Source organism: Aptenodytes forsteri, unplaced genomic scaffold, assembly GCF_000699145.1.
Source record: "Aptenodytes forsteri isolate BGI_AS27 unplaced genomic scaffold, ASM69914v1 Scaffold50, whole genome shotgun sequence".
NCBI lineage: Eukaryota > Metazoa > Chordata > Aves > Sphenisciformes > Spheniscidae > Aptenodytes > Aptenodytes forsteri.
Window position 1 is genome coordinate 388,726 of NW_008795126.1, and position 15,598 is coordinate 404,323.

Sequence of the window (15,598 nt, forward strand, 5' to 3'; positions counted from 1 at the left end):
TTTTTTTTTTTTTTTTTTTTAAATTAAAGGTGGCCAGCCAAGCTCCTCTGGTGAGATCAATGCAGCAAAATGGATATAGGTTTTTCATAACATTAAAAGTAAATGCTATAGAAATGGAGGAGTAAAAAACGTATCAAAAGGACATGAGAAGAGGGGAGAGGTGACTTCTAGCACCGAAGTAGTAGGAGGTGAGCCAACCCCATGCAAACTCAAGCAACAAGATAGCCATATATATATATACACACACACCCCATCAAGCAAGCTGAAGTGCACTTTTCAGCTAGTTAAATGGTGCTGGCCAGCTCCCAATTTTTTTTCTGCTTTACGCAAAAAGCCAATGATAAATGTAATATGCAGTTCGTCAATTAAAAACTGATTTTAAATATACACATAGGAGATTTTTTTCCCTGTGGTAATAACAAAAGAGGAAAGTCCCTTTGATTTCAGTGTACTTGCTTCAATTCTCAAATCTTGATGTGATGCACTCAACAGCTTGGCAAGCAAACCCCAGGGTGTCTTGAAAACAGAAATCCCAAACATTCCTTAAGAAAAGCAGGGTATCAGTGCGGAAAACAGGGATATTTATTATTTTCAAATTAAATACTATAAACGTCCAGATTGTGGCACAGTGAGGGACAATGAACAGTCTGTCCTTACAGCTGGCATCACAGTGTAGCATGGAGAGATGTCAGGCTAAACTCAGCTTTCCATCCAGCCTTTTGTTGATCTGTTTCACAACCAGATTAATTTTCCTTTAACTGGTATGAAACATCTGAAATAAAATATTTACTGGAAGATTATGTAGCATATATTAACTCATGCTCAACCCAAGCTGATGGACAGAGATGAAACTGGACAGCTTACTTAAACATGCAAAACCACAGATTAACAAGAGGGATCGGAAGAAGAACAGAACTTTTCCCAGTCTATCAGTCAATTAAAAATATCCATGCTGATGAACAAAATCCTAAAAATATAGTTTTCTGCCCAAAATATAAAATTTTATTAAATATCATTAGAGGACATTTTTCCTTTGTAAAATGCATACTTTAAAAAATTGAATAGGAAACAAACATGAGAAAGCTTTCAAAAGTAGAATTCACGTACGTTTAAAAAAAGGCAAAAAAGTCAAACAAAGGAGACATTTGCTCTTGAAATAAACTTCGCATGTGAAGTTGTAGGTGAGGAAAAATAGGTTTTCATCCAGTTCCATCCAACTTATCACGCTAAAGACCAAGACTTGATCAAAAATCCCTTGGCACCTTTTGAAAGAGGAGGAGTGTTAACCCCTTGCCCTGGCCACACTGCACGTGAGCAATCACGTCCCACGCACTTCAGCTCTAACTTCAGCTCTGCACGACTCCTCTTGCCTCCACGTGCTGCACGGTTAGTTACTCCTATTTTTGTGGGGTATAAAACAACCTCTAAATATGTCAAACCTTGTTTGGCAGAGAAATCAAGTATGTCCATTTGTACCGGGGCATTAAAAAAGCAATCTCAGTTTACCCCAAACACCACTCTAACTGAATGAATTTCTTATTCCCGGCTTCATTCAAGGAAATGAGGTTTGACTGTCGAGTACTCACCTAAATCAGCAGAGCTTATAGAATTGCTTTGGGATTGCAGTGAATGAAAGGAACATTCTTATTTCTGATAATGGGAAACAGTTTTTGTTGAATTATAGTTACGGCTCTAAATTTTCAGTACTTGGATAATTAGGAATTCAGAAGGAAAACTGATTGCCAACAGAAGTTTGTGCAGAGTGAGATTCTCCAGTGACTTTGGGGGGGTTTTTTAGATATTGTATTCCTCACTGTATTTTCTAACGTGGAACTCCACAGCAGTTCTGTGAAGCGGATAATAAAGTACAGGGCCACCAGAGCATACCCGTACGCATGCCAGGATCTCTGTGACAGAGACAAGCACTAGAGCAACATTTTGGCCAAAATTCCTTGCTTTACAGGCAAACTGTCAATACTGAAATGCTTAAAAATGCAGCTAATGAACGCATTCCAGCTTATTTGAGTCACAGAAGGGCACTCATTTTTATAGTTTTGTTTTGCAAGACAAAATATATAAAACTAACAAGGAATGAAAGAAAGAAAAAAAACACAGAAAAGAAATAACCCATATCCTTCACTTTTTTTAGACCCATTTCTAGTTGTACAATCCATCAAACCATAATATTTTGATTAGTTTTTACATCAGGACCACAGAAGCCCTTAAGAATTCATGAGATGGATGCTCTTTCAGGTGGGATTCAGGATTAAATGGTCTGAAAGGTCATTATAATGGTACTGTACTGTCTGTGCAGCCATAACTACATGTCAAGAATTTTAGTACAACATCAAGATAAATGGTGAGGTCCTGGCTATAGTGAACTTAATATTGAAAATAACCAATGGGGCCAAGCAGGGTAACCGGAGGCTCTCCTCCCCCAAAGCCTGCATGCCTAAACGTTATTACACAGAACAAAATCAAACCCATGAAAACAGTATTCTGCAGGTCCCAAGATGAATTACAAATAAAATATGCAGCTGATCCCAGTCTAACCTTACAAGAAATGTCCCCCTGAAGATTCTTGGTCATGTGTTCTCTATCTCTGCCTCTTGGACAAGAGCAGCATAAGGAGAAAAAGAACAGTTAAAAATGAGGATGTTAGAAGGTTTGCTGAGGGGAGAAGAACCTTATTACTAAAAAGGCAGAAGCTGTGAATAACAAAAAGGAGACATAATGAGAACTCATTTCTAGCTGACCTACTGAAATGGGCAAACAGTCCTCAAGGGCAGAACTACATCCACGGTGAAACACCACCAACCTACCTGAACAGAGAGCCAGGCAAAACCCTCAGTACCCCTTCAAGATTTTCATTCCTTGAGTGACCTTATAATACTTTTAGGATTTCTTACTGTTAGGCTGATATGTTATTGCTATGATAATCTCTGTATGAACGCACTCTTCACACTTGCACAGAACCTCACAGACTCTTCACAGTCACAAGCATTTCCTAGAAGGGAATTCATTCCTGAATTACTCTTCTCGGGAATGACTTATTTGTACATGACACACCCTGTGATGTCTGGAAAAACATAAAGCATTCCTGAAGAGAAGACATTTCCTCCCTGGATAAGGACATAAATCCTCCAAGGACATAAAATCTACAGAAAGGGAACAGGGACAGGGATTACTCATAGAATACCTGGCTCAATGTTGAAGTATCTTTTAAGTATAAACATAGTGCAACACAGCTTAGACTAATGTAAACATTGACATAACACTGACAAAAATTCGCATCTTGAGGAACACGCAGTCTTAACATCTGAATGCACAGGAGGGTCTTAATAAGCTGCTCTCCTTACCTATTTATTTCAATTGATTTGTACACTCTCCATTCCACACTGGTGAAGTAGATTTCATTCTCTTGAAATCTAGTGAATGCTATTTCACCGTATGGTATGCCTTTACAGTCACTTTTAGCAGAAGAGACTTGAGCATGCAGCAGTCTAGTGGCTAAAGGAAACCTCTCCTGAACTCAATTTCATCTTGTACCTGAGCTGAAAAATGCAAACAGAACAGAATTCTTAATTGCACCATAAAACAAAGACAGATACCCTACAGTCTAAATGCACGTGTGTTCCCCTTGAAAGCAGAAGATACCCAGGACGCAGAAGGAAAGCTGGGTAAGAGTAAAACTTTCTGAAGAACACAAGAACGCTGCTGGGGCCAATATGAATATAACAAGAGTGGTATGCAGTAGCACACAGCAGCTTTGCCATCCCAGCTTTCTTACTGTCATTTCCAAGTGATAAATTATTATTAGACAGCCATGCTAAAATGTACAGGCCTTGCTTTATTTTTAGGCTTCTATTTGGATGCCAAGCTCTTCAAACATCACCCTGTCTGAGAAACACTGTTAAAAAAAGGAACTGAAGAGTAGCCAAATTCTTGGCCTGTTGCAGACATTGTATTCAATAAGTTGCGGTTCAGTTTGCATTGTACTTGTGCGTCAAGAAATATCCCAAAGAGAAGTAGGAATTTACATAAAGTGTAATACTTACCAGGGACAACGTTCCCAGAAATTGGGTGTGCTTAACCTCTCCTTTCATAATAATAAAATGTTATCCTGAATTCAACCACGTAGAATTTGTGGCTATGCCCCATTCATTAATACATCAAATGCATTATGAGCCATATATTGACAATAACCATATAGATAGTCAGCTGAAAAACAAATACAAAGCAACACCTCCCCCAGTTAACTCTGTATTTTTCTGAAACGTGCACCATTAAGATAATCACGTTATAGCAAACACGTATCCTTTCCGCTCAAGCTTAGCAAATACGAAAATGTAGCTTTCTTGAAACTGGTATCCAATTTCCCATAAGTTTCAGTGCAGAGAGGACTTCACCTTGCTGTTGCAGGTTGGATAACAAGACCGGTATCAGACTTCTGCAGCCCAGCTTTTTATGGATGAATCCCAGACTGAGGTATTGCCACAAATGGCTGGACAAAGGAGGTAGGAGGAACTAAAAGGGAGAGCGCTCGGAAGAATCATTCACATTTTTAAAAAATGATTTCATAAATTCGTTGTATAAAATAGGCTTTGCAGACCCAAAAGCTTAACTATCACATTTTTCTCACACGGGACATTTAGATAATAACATGATCTAAGATTGGTATCTTCCTTATAGACTTAATCTTACTTCTCAGTTTGACAGCAGAGCTTGCCAGATAGTGTCTGTCTTCAAATACTGCAGAACCACACTCTTACAGCAGAGTCCAGTCAAACTGTATTCATTCCTAAGGCAGAGAGCAACTTAGAGCTGCACTATTCATAAATACACATTTATTTTTCATTAGAAATGCATAATTACAGCATTTAAAAGCATTTTCCCCTAGAAAAGTAGTTAAGCAACAGTACAAACAAAATTGTTAGTCTTCTGCAAATACAGTTTTCATTACACTGAACAGAAAACACCAGCAAAAGGCTAATACTTGCAATTATGGGATTTTTCTTTTTTTAAATATTTTCCATTTTTGTTATAAACACCATAGCAAATAAAAAAAGCTGTTTAAACAGTGAAAAATATTTGAGCTCTTGATCTTCTATATGTGATAAAGCAAGTATTGCAAAGCAGCAATACACTTCCTAAGATACCTGCAGACATTCAAATGGCAAATTTCACAGAAGAAATGAACAGGATGAAACATTAATTTAGTCTCACGGTTTTGATTCATTAGATTTCTTTCTCTCTTTCTGAAAGAATTTTTTCTCTTTAAGTGTACCTAAGGGCAGGCCACGTATTTTTTTCTGAAGGCCAGATTCTCAACTGATGCGGTGATGTAGCTCCGATTTAAGTAAATGGGTCTGATTTATTCCAGGTGAGGACAACCAGATCATGAGAACTCTGCTACTTGCAGGAGATGTTTGAGGTGTGACCATTAGTCTAATAGGCATTTCCATTCTCCTGTTGTTGCACTTAACTTCTGACTGCGGTTCACTGACATCTCGGTTGACACAGTTTTCGCAATTCTCTTATTGAATTTGGATTGCTCCGTGTTCTATCTGCATCTCCGGCTGGATTGCTGATTGAAGGGTATCAGTGCCCTGCAAAAGGAAACATGAAATCAGTAAATCAATGCAAAAGTGCTTTCCACTGGTGTAGCCAAGGGAATGCGAACAAATTATACTAATATCAAGTTCTTGTATATACCAGTGCAAAATTCTGCATGGATATCAGCTCTATGACAAAGTTGAAATGGGAATACACTTACAAAGGCACCAAAAATAACAGAGAGTCCACATGAAGACTAAGTAGACTAACGCCCTTCAGGCTGCAAAGAGAAGGCTAAAATAATGAAATCATGATAAGGATCTATAAAATCACGAGTGGCACGAAGAGAGCAAATATAAAACAACTACTCCCTCTCTCTTCCCAAAAAAGAACCAGCTCTAAAAAGAAACCAACTCAAACCCGTGTCTGGCACAACACATGCCGAAGCTGTGGAAGGACTTGTCCCAGCACGAGGTATGTACTGACAGCTCAGGGGTACAAGGCAGAGCTGCACAGTGTTATGGAAGGAAAGTCCACTACGGGTGATCATAGAAAAGACAGTAGGAAGTCCCAGAGCGACAGAACTGTTGTAGGTAAGGAGACTAAAACTACCTGTTTGCCCTGTGCTTGGAATTTCCCCAGCTGGTGCAGGATACGGTCTAAAACTGCTGACTTTACCCACTGCAGTCTTTCTCTATTTTGTGTAAAATGAGAATAGCGCTACTATAGTGAACTTTTTTCTCAAAGAAAATTCTTCCTACAGGCCTGATTCTACTCACTTTCCAAGCAAAAACAGTCCTCCGTGAAAGAATTTAAAGTAAACACAATTGACTTGAGTTTTCCAAGGAAGTCTCCTTAAAAATTAAATTACTGCCTACCAGTGGTCTGACAATGCTGTGAAAGGATAATCCCATAGCAAACTGTCTTTTTAGCCAAGTTAGTTGGAGTAAGGAAACCCAGATTATGAAACAAACTCCATCTTTAGGGCTATAAGATGAATAGCATTTAAGAACAGCTGTATCGGCTTGGATAAAGTCCATCACACCCAATAAGCCTTCCCCTGATAGCAGCCAATATCACAAGCATAGATAAACTACAAGAAAAGGGCAAGAATTTAATGATATTTTCCTGCACACTCCCACAGATTCCACAGATCTGCCCTTGATGGATTTTCCCTCCATAAATTCATCTAATAGATGCTTTATGTAACGCCCTGGATACAGAATTATTTCTGTGGCAGTAATTCTGTTATGAAAAAGTCTTACTTGAAGTCCTGCTTTATGCTCTCAGCCTATTATCTGCAAGATGATCCACAAAGACACAAGGGTGGAAACTCAACTAGATTTCCCATCCTTTAGGTTTTACTATACAGTCACCCCTTATATATTCAATTGAAAATACCGGAGGTTCAAAATTATAAAGCATCGCTCCTAAATTAAGGTTGTTTTGTCAAATTCTCTTCACCTCTCTGCCTTGTTGTCAGTAATTGCACACAGCTACAAGATTTGTTCCTGTTCAACTTTATAGGTAATTTGGTGTTTACTTAAATTTCAATAAATTAGTGCCAAAGTGGTGAATAATTCTATCAGACTGCTAAATTTGGTAGCAAGTAGGGAAGTTTGATAGGTAAGTTTTCAAGTGACCATCAAAGTTTTCTTTCCCATTAGAGGAAAACTGAATTGAAGTAATATAATTATCAAATAATAGCAACAACAGCAATACTGAATATTTATCCAACGTTCAGACCAGAAGTAGAAGACTGCCCAAAGGGATTACAAGCACGCTTTAGATTTGGAATTATGTTTTTTTCCATATCTAACAAAATTTACCACCAGCACATGAATTTGAGCACAGAATTAATCCAAATATTCTTTGTCATCATCACATTCTGTACTTCTAAATTTTGCAAGCAGCTATAAGTAAGAATGCTATTGAGACATGAAAACAAGCCAGCTAAACCTAAATCCCCAAAATGCATGTTTTCAAACCACGTCTCCCTCTGTACATGCATTTGCAATTTTATGCCAGCAAAACACTGTTCATTTATTAATAGTTTGTGTTCACATACGTGGCTTAGGGTTACTAAGAAACTATCAGAATCCTAGCTACTAATACTTCTGTCTACAGCTAATTTGCAAATACAAAATTGTGCATGAATACATTGAAAATCTTAAGTTGAAGTGTATACTGCTGTCTGCTTCAGCTGAAGCCAGACAAGGGATTCATTTCAAATAGCCTCACTCCTACCTTCAGCTTTGCATGTGCGATTGCTTCCAAAGGCATGGCTTTCAAGAAAAAAAGGTCAGAAAACTAGTGTCTTGTTTTCAGACATTAAATAAATTTGCAGTTGTGGTGTTTCAGACAAGGAATTTGTCTAGGGCATAGCATCCAACCCAGGTGGATAAACAACTCCACTTTTATACGCTTTGATTGATAAATAGATTCAAAATCACTGAGAACATCTCAGTACCTTGGCAAAGAACCATATGAAAAGAGATGAAAGTGTCACTACAGCCTCACTGACAGGGTTTTCCCTTCATATTAGACTTTTCCTTTCAGATAAGAGACCTAAGATGAGTAGGACTGTTCCGTAACTTTAGCCAAAAAAGCTATTGGGCTATCCATGTAACTCGGAGTAATGCAAATACCAAGTTGGGTCCTCCAATTCATTAACAGACCCTTAGTTTTTTGTTTGTGTAAACTGAGGAAATATTTATGGCAAACTTATTTTTAGTCTTGTCTGTTTTTCCTTTCATACTCTTCTTATTTCACATTCCTTTTCTGCTTCTCTTCAGCTTTGTATAAATCTCTGTGGTTAACCACAATATTAAAACCTAACACGGTGCAAAGTGTCCCTGAAGAGAAAAGTAACTCCTCTGGTGGCTGCCAGTCGTGTGGGAGACGGATGCCGACGTTTAAAACCGAACTCTGTAACCTGCTGCTCCTCAGAGGTGGTAGCTGAGAAAGGAGGACAGGCATGAGGAACAGACCCAGGAAAAAGTCCACGGGAGGTAAATTTGAGAATTTCCCAGGCCTGGAGTGAGAACAGCAGCACGAGAAACACCTCGCACTACCTGACGCCTATATGCTTTATTAATTGCATGGGACAAGCAGTACTTGAGGATTTATAAGAAATAAGGCACGATCCCTGTCGCAACACTCGTATTGTCCAGCGTCCTATTACAAGTGACTACGAATAAAATACTGAGAAGGTTAGTGCAGAGACAAATCCAGCAAAGAGGGGAAAACAACTATTAAGGGCTCATCTACACGGGAAGATCAGTGTACAGAAAACTAGAATGTAATCTTACAGCACAGCACACTCACGTGCCAGGCAGCCTGATCTTTCTTGGCAGGGAGCATAATTTTTCTGAAAAGCACTTTGTAGCATCCAAGTGGGGAGCCAGCATGGACTGGGGCAACTAAGAGAGTGTAGAGCTCTGGCCTCCCTAACTGCACCAGCCAGCGCAGACGGCACTTCGGCAATACGCAACACAGCTCCATCTTTTGTTTGAGGCCCTCTTTGCCACTGGGGTAACTAACATGCTCTAACTTCATCTAGCGAACTGATCTGCAGATTGCCTTGTCCGTGGAAGAAGCACTAAGCACTTGAGTTTCGTGCACGCAAAGTCTGGACATGATTCCCTTGATTTCTTACACAATTTTTAATTTTTTCCCCTCAAGAGACTCAATATCCAAATGTTTGTAGCCAGATCAGAATCCTCTACAAAACTGGGTATGTATTGGACAAAAATCTACTCTAATATTGGCTGCTAAGGATACCATCATATTTTGGCTAGCAAGCAACAGCTTATTTTTCACAACCACTTGGCATTCTCTGGAAAAGAAGCCCCCTAAGTGGGATTCCCAGAAGAATGTGTAACCATCTTCAGAAAAATTTCTGACAACTGTTTTAAGTCAGCATTCTTGTGTTGTCACCAGTCACAGCTTCAAGCTGATGAGAAATTTTTTCTAGACTCAGATACATGACTGTTCAAACTGATTTTAAAAAAAAAAAAAGATAATTCCTCCACCGTAACTGAGGGGATCAAGTGTTCACTTACAATTGCTAACATTGCAACTCCTGCGGGAAATCCAGGCTGTTGATCAAAATAACTGGAAAACTGCTGTCAGAAAGGGAATAACATTTTTAAGAGAAACCTCAGCCTGAAAAATACTTTTTGGATAGATTCCAAGCAAGTTTTTTGCCTTGTCCTTTAACATGGCTCTCAGCCTTCAAGGATGCAGAAAGACAATGATGACCAAAATAACTATTCTCTAGAGGCATTGAGTAAGAACATAGAAGCAGGGATAGTCAAAGACCATTTACACCTTTAACAAAATGATGTTTCTTATTATAGATTTTTTTTTTTTTCTTTACGGTTTGGAAACAGGATCATAAACTCATTGGGACTGCAGTATTTGTGGATAGGTAAATAGTTCATCTGACAGATGTTTCAATCAAGTTAAGTACACTCAAATGGCAAAAAAATATATATACATACTTGATTAGTTGCAGAGTGGTCTGTCACTGGTGTCAGCTGCACATATTGGACTTGGATATCACTCCCTTGGAGCGGGGATCCATCAACACCCCCTGACGCAGGCTCAGCAGAAGCAACAGCTATCAGCTGAGCACCCTGCAACACCTGCAGGGAAAGCAATGGAGAAAGCAGCTTGTAAACAACCACAACCAGAAATGCAATACGAACCATCTAACTTAAACCAGATGCAAAACCAAAGACCATTAAAAAGAAACACAAGAAAACTTGTCTGTCAGTAACACTTGCTTTAAATCATGTGGGTTTCCGAGAGGACATGGTACGCATATGGAAAGATTCCCATACTAGATGCTCGCCGCATTTTGCCTTACGAGATTCATAATTCTGTTCATGATTATTGCAAAGACTAAGTGGGATGGACTGCGCAGGTTACACTAAGAGTGTGACAATGTCACTAGCACACAACGGTATCACTGAGTAATGCTTTTACTGTTACACACACAGATCCAAGATACTCCTCACAGCCAAAGGCATTCAACTTTTGACAATTTATTATAGTAATGTTTCTATTCCTATCGTATGTGAAGGTGAAGATTTAAGAATTACTGCTAATTAATGCTTACTCTAAACACATCTGCATTTTGACTGGTGAAGACTATAGGTCCCCTATAGGCTTCAAAAACCAAAGAACAGTTGATCCATCTAAAAGTGCTTGCTTAAAAACATTCTTATGATTGGACTAATTTTAATTTACTTCCTGAAACACAAATCAGAATAAAATACATGCATGTAAAGAATGACAAGTCCCCAGTCTCATTTTTTAAATTCAGCTAAAATATACAAAATTCAGTGGTAATTTCTATATGCCGTGAATGATGTACTTTTAAACGATGGTATTTGAACTACAACGAACAAAAGACATCTTTCAAACGAAGGAAAGAGAACAAAGAACAAAAATAACATTCTTAACAAAGGTTTTTCTTAACAAAGTATGATTTCTCAGCTGATCTGCGGGTGGGTGGCCATGAAGGAGTGGGTAGACCAGAATTTCTCTAGGGAGTGTGGGAGGCAAAAAGAGGTGACCTCCATAAATGACCTTCAGGGGTGTTGTCAGGATTTTATAGGGATCTTGGGTGTTCTGAGATACAGTCAGCATCAAACTGCAAAAGGATGCTACATTTTGTTTTTACAGGAGTAAGCAAAATTCTCTCGTCCTACGGTATTTGTTTTGGAACTATACGATACATACTGTCGGAACCACATCACAGTCTGTCCTATTGATTACCTGCAGGTCTTAAACGTATTTTTTCTCATTTATTTCTGAACTACAAACTTCAGAACAAATGTGAGCGACTGAACAAGCCCATCATTCTCACATACAAACTGTTTTACAATAAAGAAGCCCAAAACTTATAACGGTACCAGCTTCCCTGTTTTATTGTGTGTTCTCAACTGCACACCTTCCAAAGCACTTCTAAAGAACTCCCTTTTATAGCACACACTCCGGAGAAGACCAAATAACTCTCTTATATGTGATCTTATACCAAACCTATTAGATTCCTAGTGATCTACCTTTACCATCCGTACCAAACCTAGATTCCTAGTGATCTACCTTTACCATCCTGTCTACAAAAAAACAACCCCAATTTTACTTGCATAAAATACTTCTTGCTGTCAAATTACACTTCCCTATTGGTTTCATGCAAATGGTTATATGCTTTTCCTATTGTGTCTTCCTGCTGGATAAACTATTCCTAATTAAGCTTTCATTCACAAAGAAATGGGAAGCATTTTTATAGGATGTAATGACGAAGCTGAGCTAGTTTTCACGGAGGTAAAATGGACAACATGCCAACATCAGCAGGGGCTGACAAACCCAGGTATTTATGAATTTCCATTGACAAGGTCATAGACTGATTGCTGCTGCTCCATTCCCCCCCACTAGCCAGATTAAAACCAACTCAGTTAAGCTTAAATGTGCTCCAATCCCAATTCAAGACTATAGCAGTGATAGCTACATACACTGCTTGGTTTCCAGTTGTAGAGTTTGAAAAACAGATTGATAAATTGGAGAGATAAGACATTAAACATTATTAAAAAAAAAAAATCACAATTAGTATCGGTTTTCCTTCTTTGTCATGTCCTGTTTGTGCAGACCCCAAGGACTACAGGCGTCAGTATTCAATAATGGAAGGTGAGTGGCCAAGCAAGGCAGATTCATTTCCATTAGCGTTATGTCAAACTATTTGGGTTTTGCAAACGAGGTGATTGGCTCCAAACTGAATGTCGCAGCACTGATATGTTTATTCTCTACTAATTGCCGCCTTTGTATTATTCCCTGTAGCTAGAAAACATGTTAGGATGCTTGGAAGCCAGGAAAAGGCTATTTTTCAAAACTAAGAACCATTTCGCTTCTTTAGGCTTCTCTTTATCCATCGTGCACAGTCTACTTAATACGTGTTTAAAATCACTTAAAAAAAAAAGATTCTGTCTGGACTTTGAAAACTAAAAGAAGAACAAACTAATGCTGAAAAAGACTTCTTAATGTTTTCCACTTAATACATGCTAACATCAATAGCTGTCTTAGATTTCATTAAATACTGCCTAGCTTGTTATTGTGGCATAACTGGCTACATAATCCGTCACTGAACTAATGAGAATAAAAGCAAGAACAGGGAAAAGATCCCAGTCTTAAATTAAACCATCTGACTGAACCTTAAATGAAGGAATGAGCAACAAGCTCTTCTTAATATCTGCAGAGTTTATATACAGCACTCTGAACAAAATTATTATTTTGCAGTTTCTATTTGAATTACTGTACAGCTTCGGAAATAAAGATACAAAGGGATGAGAGTAGAAGGGGAGAATTGCCATCTTTACCCATTTTTTTTTTTCTGGAAGGGAGTTGGAAATAAAGCTATTTCTGTAGCCTCACTGGCCTAGTACCTTGTGTTTAATCTGCTGAGCCAAAGAGGATCAACCCAATCTCAGGCTCAGCCTGGAACATTTGATCCCACTTTGTATGTCTGGACACCTCCGTCAAATGTGACACAATGATGACCTGCAGCTTACTAAAGATATCACTTAACTAATCACGCTGTATTCATAAGATAACACAATTTATCATGAATCTCAGGCATATCCAGATAGGAAAATCCAACTGAACTGACATTAAAAACAGCAATAAATTACATTTTCTCTAGGCATTACTGGAGATTATGATAAATTTATTATATTTGTCTTAGCTTAAAAATATGCTAAAAGTTTGTTATGCTGAAGAACTATCACTGATGTCACCCTTTCTACTTCTCACAAACAGCAGTACTGATAAATATTTTGTTCAGAAAAAGCCCAACTTGGGCAAATAGAGTGGCAAGTTTGGTCATGGTCCTTGGATTCTGCTTGAATTTGAATTTTGCATTACGTATCACAGCATTCATGGAGGGGCTGGGTAGCAGAGCCTTTCGCAAATGGGGCAGGTGTAAGTATAGGGCTTTTCTTTGGCTTCTCACTTGACTTCCAGACCAATACTTTAACTTTGTAATTCTTAGCTGCCCTTGACCTTAAAATAAAGGAATTGTACCAAAAAAATAAACAATCCACCCTGAAAATGAACTTCTCTTCCCAATTCCACTGGGCTTCTCTATCATCCTGCCTTACTGGTCCAAAACAGGTAACAGAATATGGTTAAACTGAAAAATAATAAACTTCACTTCTAACAAAATTGATTAACGTGCTCTAAACACACACACAGAACAAGAAGCTTGAAGTCACCCTTCCCTTTTACTTCGGCACAAAAGCACAGAAGTATCTGACATGGAGCGTCGCTCAAGCTAACTCAGGCTAGTGAGAGTTCAAGCCAATGCTGAAAACGATCCTAAAAAAGACTGCCTTTAAAATTAACAAGCAGACCAAAAAATGTTTTTGTAAAATAACTGAGTGGAGTACTAAGAAAAAGTACGTTTGGTCATCTATTATTGCTTGCTGTCAGCGGTAAAAAAGTTGTCTTCACAGCGACAAGATCTTTAGCTCTCACGGAGCTGGAGCCCGCTCTTTACATTGCACAATTATTTCCACTGCAAGCATAAGCAATTGCACAGCTGGAACAGAGCAGCTCGCTAAATTCTTCTGTTCTTTCAGCCTGCAGTTAGAACCACGGATACATGCTTTTCCCCAAATAGAAAACCTAGTGAAAAATGTTTATCAAGAAAAATCAGAAAACTTTAGGAAATGCCTGTAAGATATTTGAGAATATCTTTGATATGTATGTATTTGAGAATGCTTTGAAGCTACCAATACTCTCAAGCCCATTATGTGCCCTGGCCCGATCTTTGCAATCCTTCATGTCCCAAACCTTGTTGCCTCAAAGATTACCACATTGCACGGTGAGCCTGGTGAAGACAACTTGCCTAAACTAAAAAGCAAGCGTGAAAGAGCCCCTTCCCTCACTATTTCCATCACCTTTCAGCAATGTTCCCTAACAACTTCAGACAGAAATACAAATGCATTTCTATTAGTTTTGATTTTAAATGGTCCTAGAAATACTAGAAGGAATAGTATTTTGTTCGGATGTTTAAAATGAAGTGTGAACTCTTGGCATTGTTAGTGAACACAGAACCACAGTCTCTTCAACCAAACATTTCTTTTCCTTAAAGCTCTGTAAGCTTTCAATGAGAGATACAAGAGCTGACAGGTTTGATAAAATGAGCTAAGGGACAGACAGCTCCCTCCTACCCACTCAAAGCATATTGTGCCCACACATATGTTATCTCCTCCTCCTCCCAGCAACATTAACACAAACCCACGCTTCCCAATCAGAATTGCAGCAGAAGCACAGACCCTTGCAGTGGTATCCCACTGACATGAATCGTTGCCTTTCTCTTTGTTTTTTTTTTTTTCCCCCTCCCCTCTCCACCTTTTTTCCTCTATCACCCTCTTCAAAATCTTGATGATTTGGGACATGCAAGCTATTGAGCCCAAACGTCCTGGATTTCTATTTTTCATCCCTTCTTCAGTGAGATGCTTGCCATATAAAACGTAGTAATAAAATTAGTAGTAATAATCAAAACCAGCTACTTTCTCTGCTCCCTTCCTTTCCATTTAAAGACCATTTTAGCCCATAACTAATAGTTCCCATTTAACATTCAACTGCCAGGGCAGGAAATAATTTTTTTTTAAAAAGATTAAAATGTAATAGGTATTCCTTCAGTTTCTTCCAAAATTGTTCAAGCATCATTTCCGACCACGGTTCAATTCATATCACGTCCTCTGCTGATCTTACTTATCACTGAATTATTCTTCTAGAAGCCCATAACTTAAAGCTTTTCTCTAGACCCCAACCTTCAAAAATAGGTAACTGTTTTGGGATAGCTGAAGTTTGTTTACCAGAAAAGCACATTCCTCAGTCTGCTCCTTGCAATATTGAGCCTTCTAAAACTCATTCTTGCTACTGTTGTGGTGAGCTTTTTTTATTAATCTAGGCAAGCACATATGTTTGCCTACCTATAAAAAGCTCAAAAACAAGACACATTGGGATTTTG

General features: G+C 38.5%; 1 protein-coding gene across 2 annotated transcripts in view; it reads right to left on the reverse strand.

The window, feature by feature from the left end:
* Positions 1–4,831: 4,831 nt before the first annotated feature.
* Positions 4,832–15,598, reverse strand: part of BANP (BTG3 associated nuclear protein) — a 141,773-nt gene continuing 131,006 nt past the window's right edge. For both annotated transcript variants that reach the window (XM_009277269.2, XM_009277268.2), the window contains exons 11-12: positions 10,062–10,205; positions 4,832–5,609 (exon numbers count right to left, since the gene is read on the reverse strand). In XM_009277269.2, the coding sequence (XP_009275544.1) occupies positions 5,538–5,609; positions 10,062–10,205 (216 nt within the window). In that variant the 3' untranslated portion in view covers positions 4,832–5,537. The remainder of the gene's footprint in view (positions 5,610–10,061; positions 10,206–15,598) is intronic.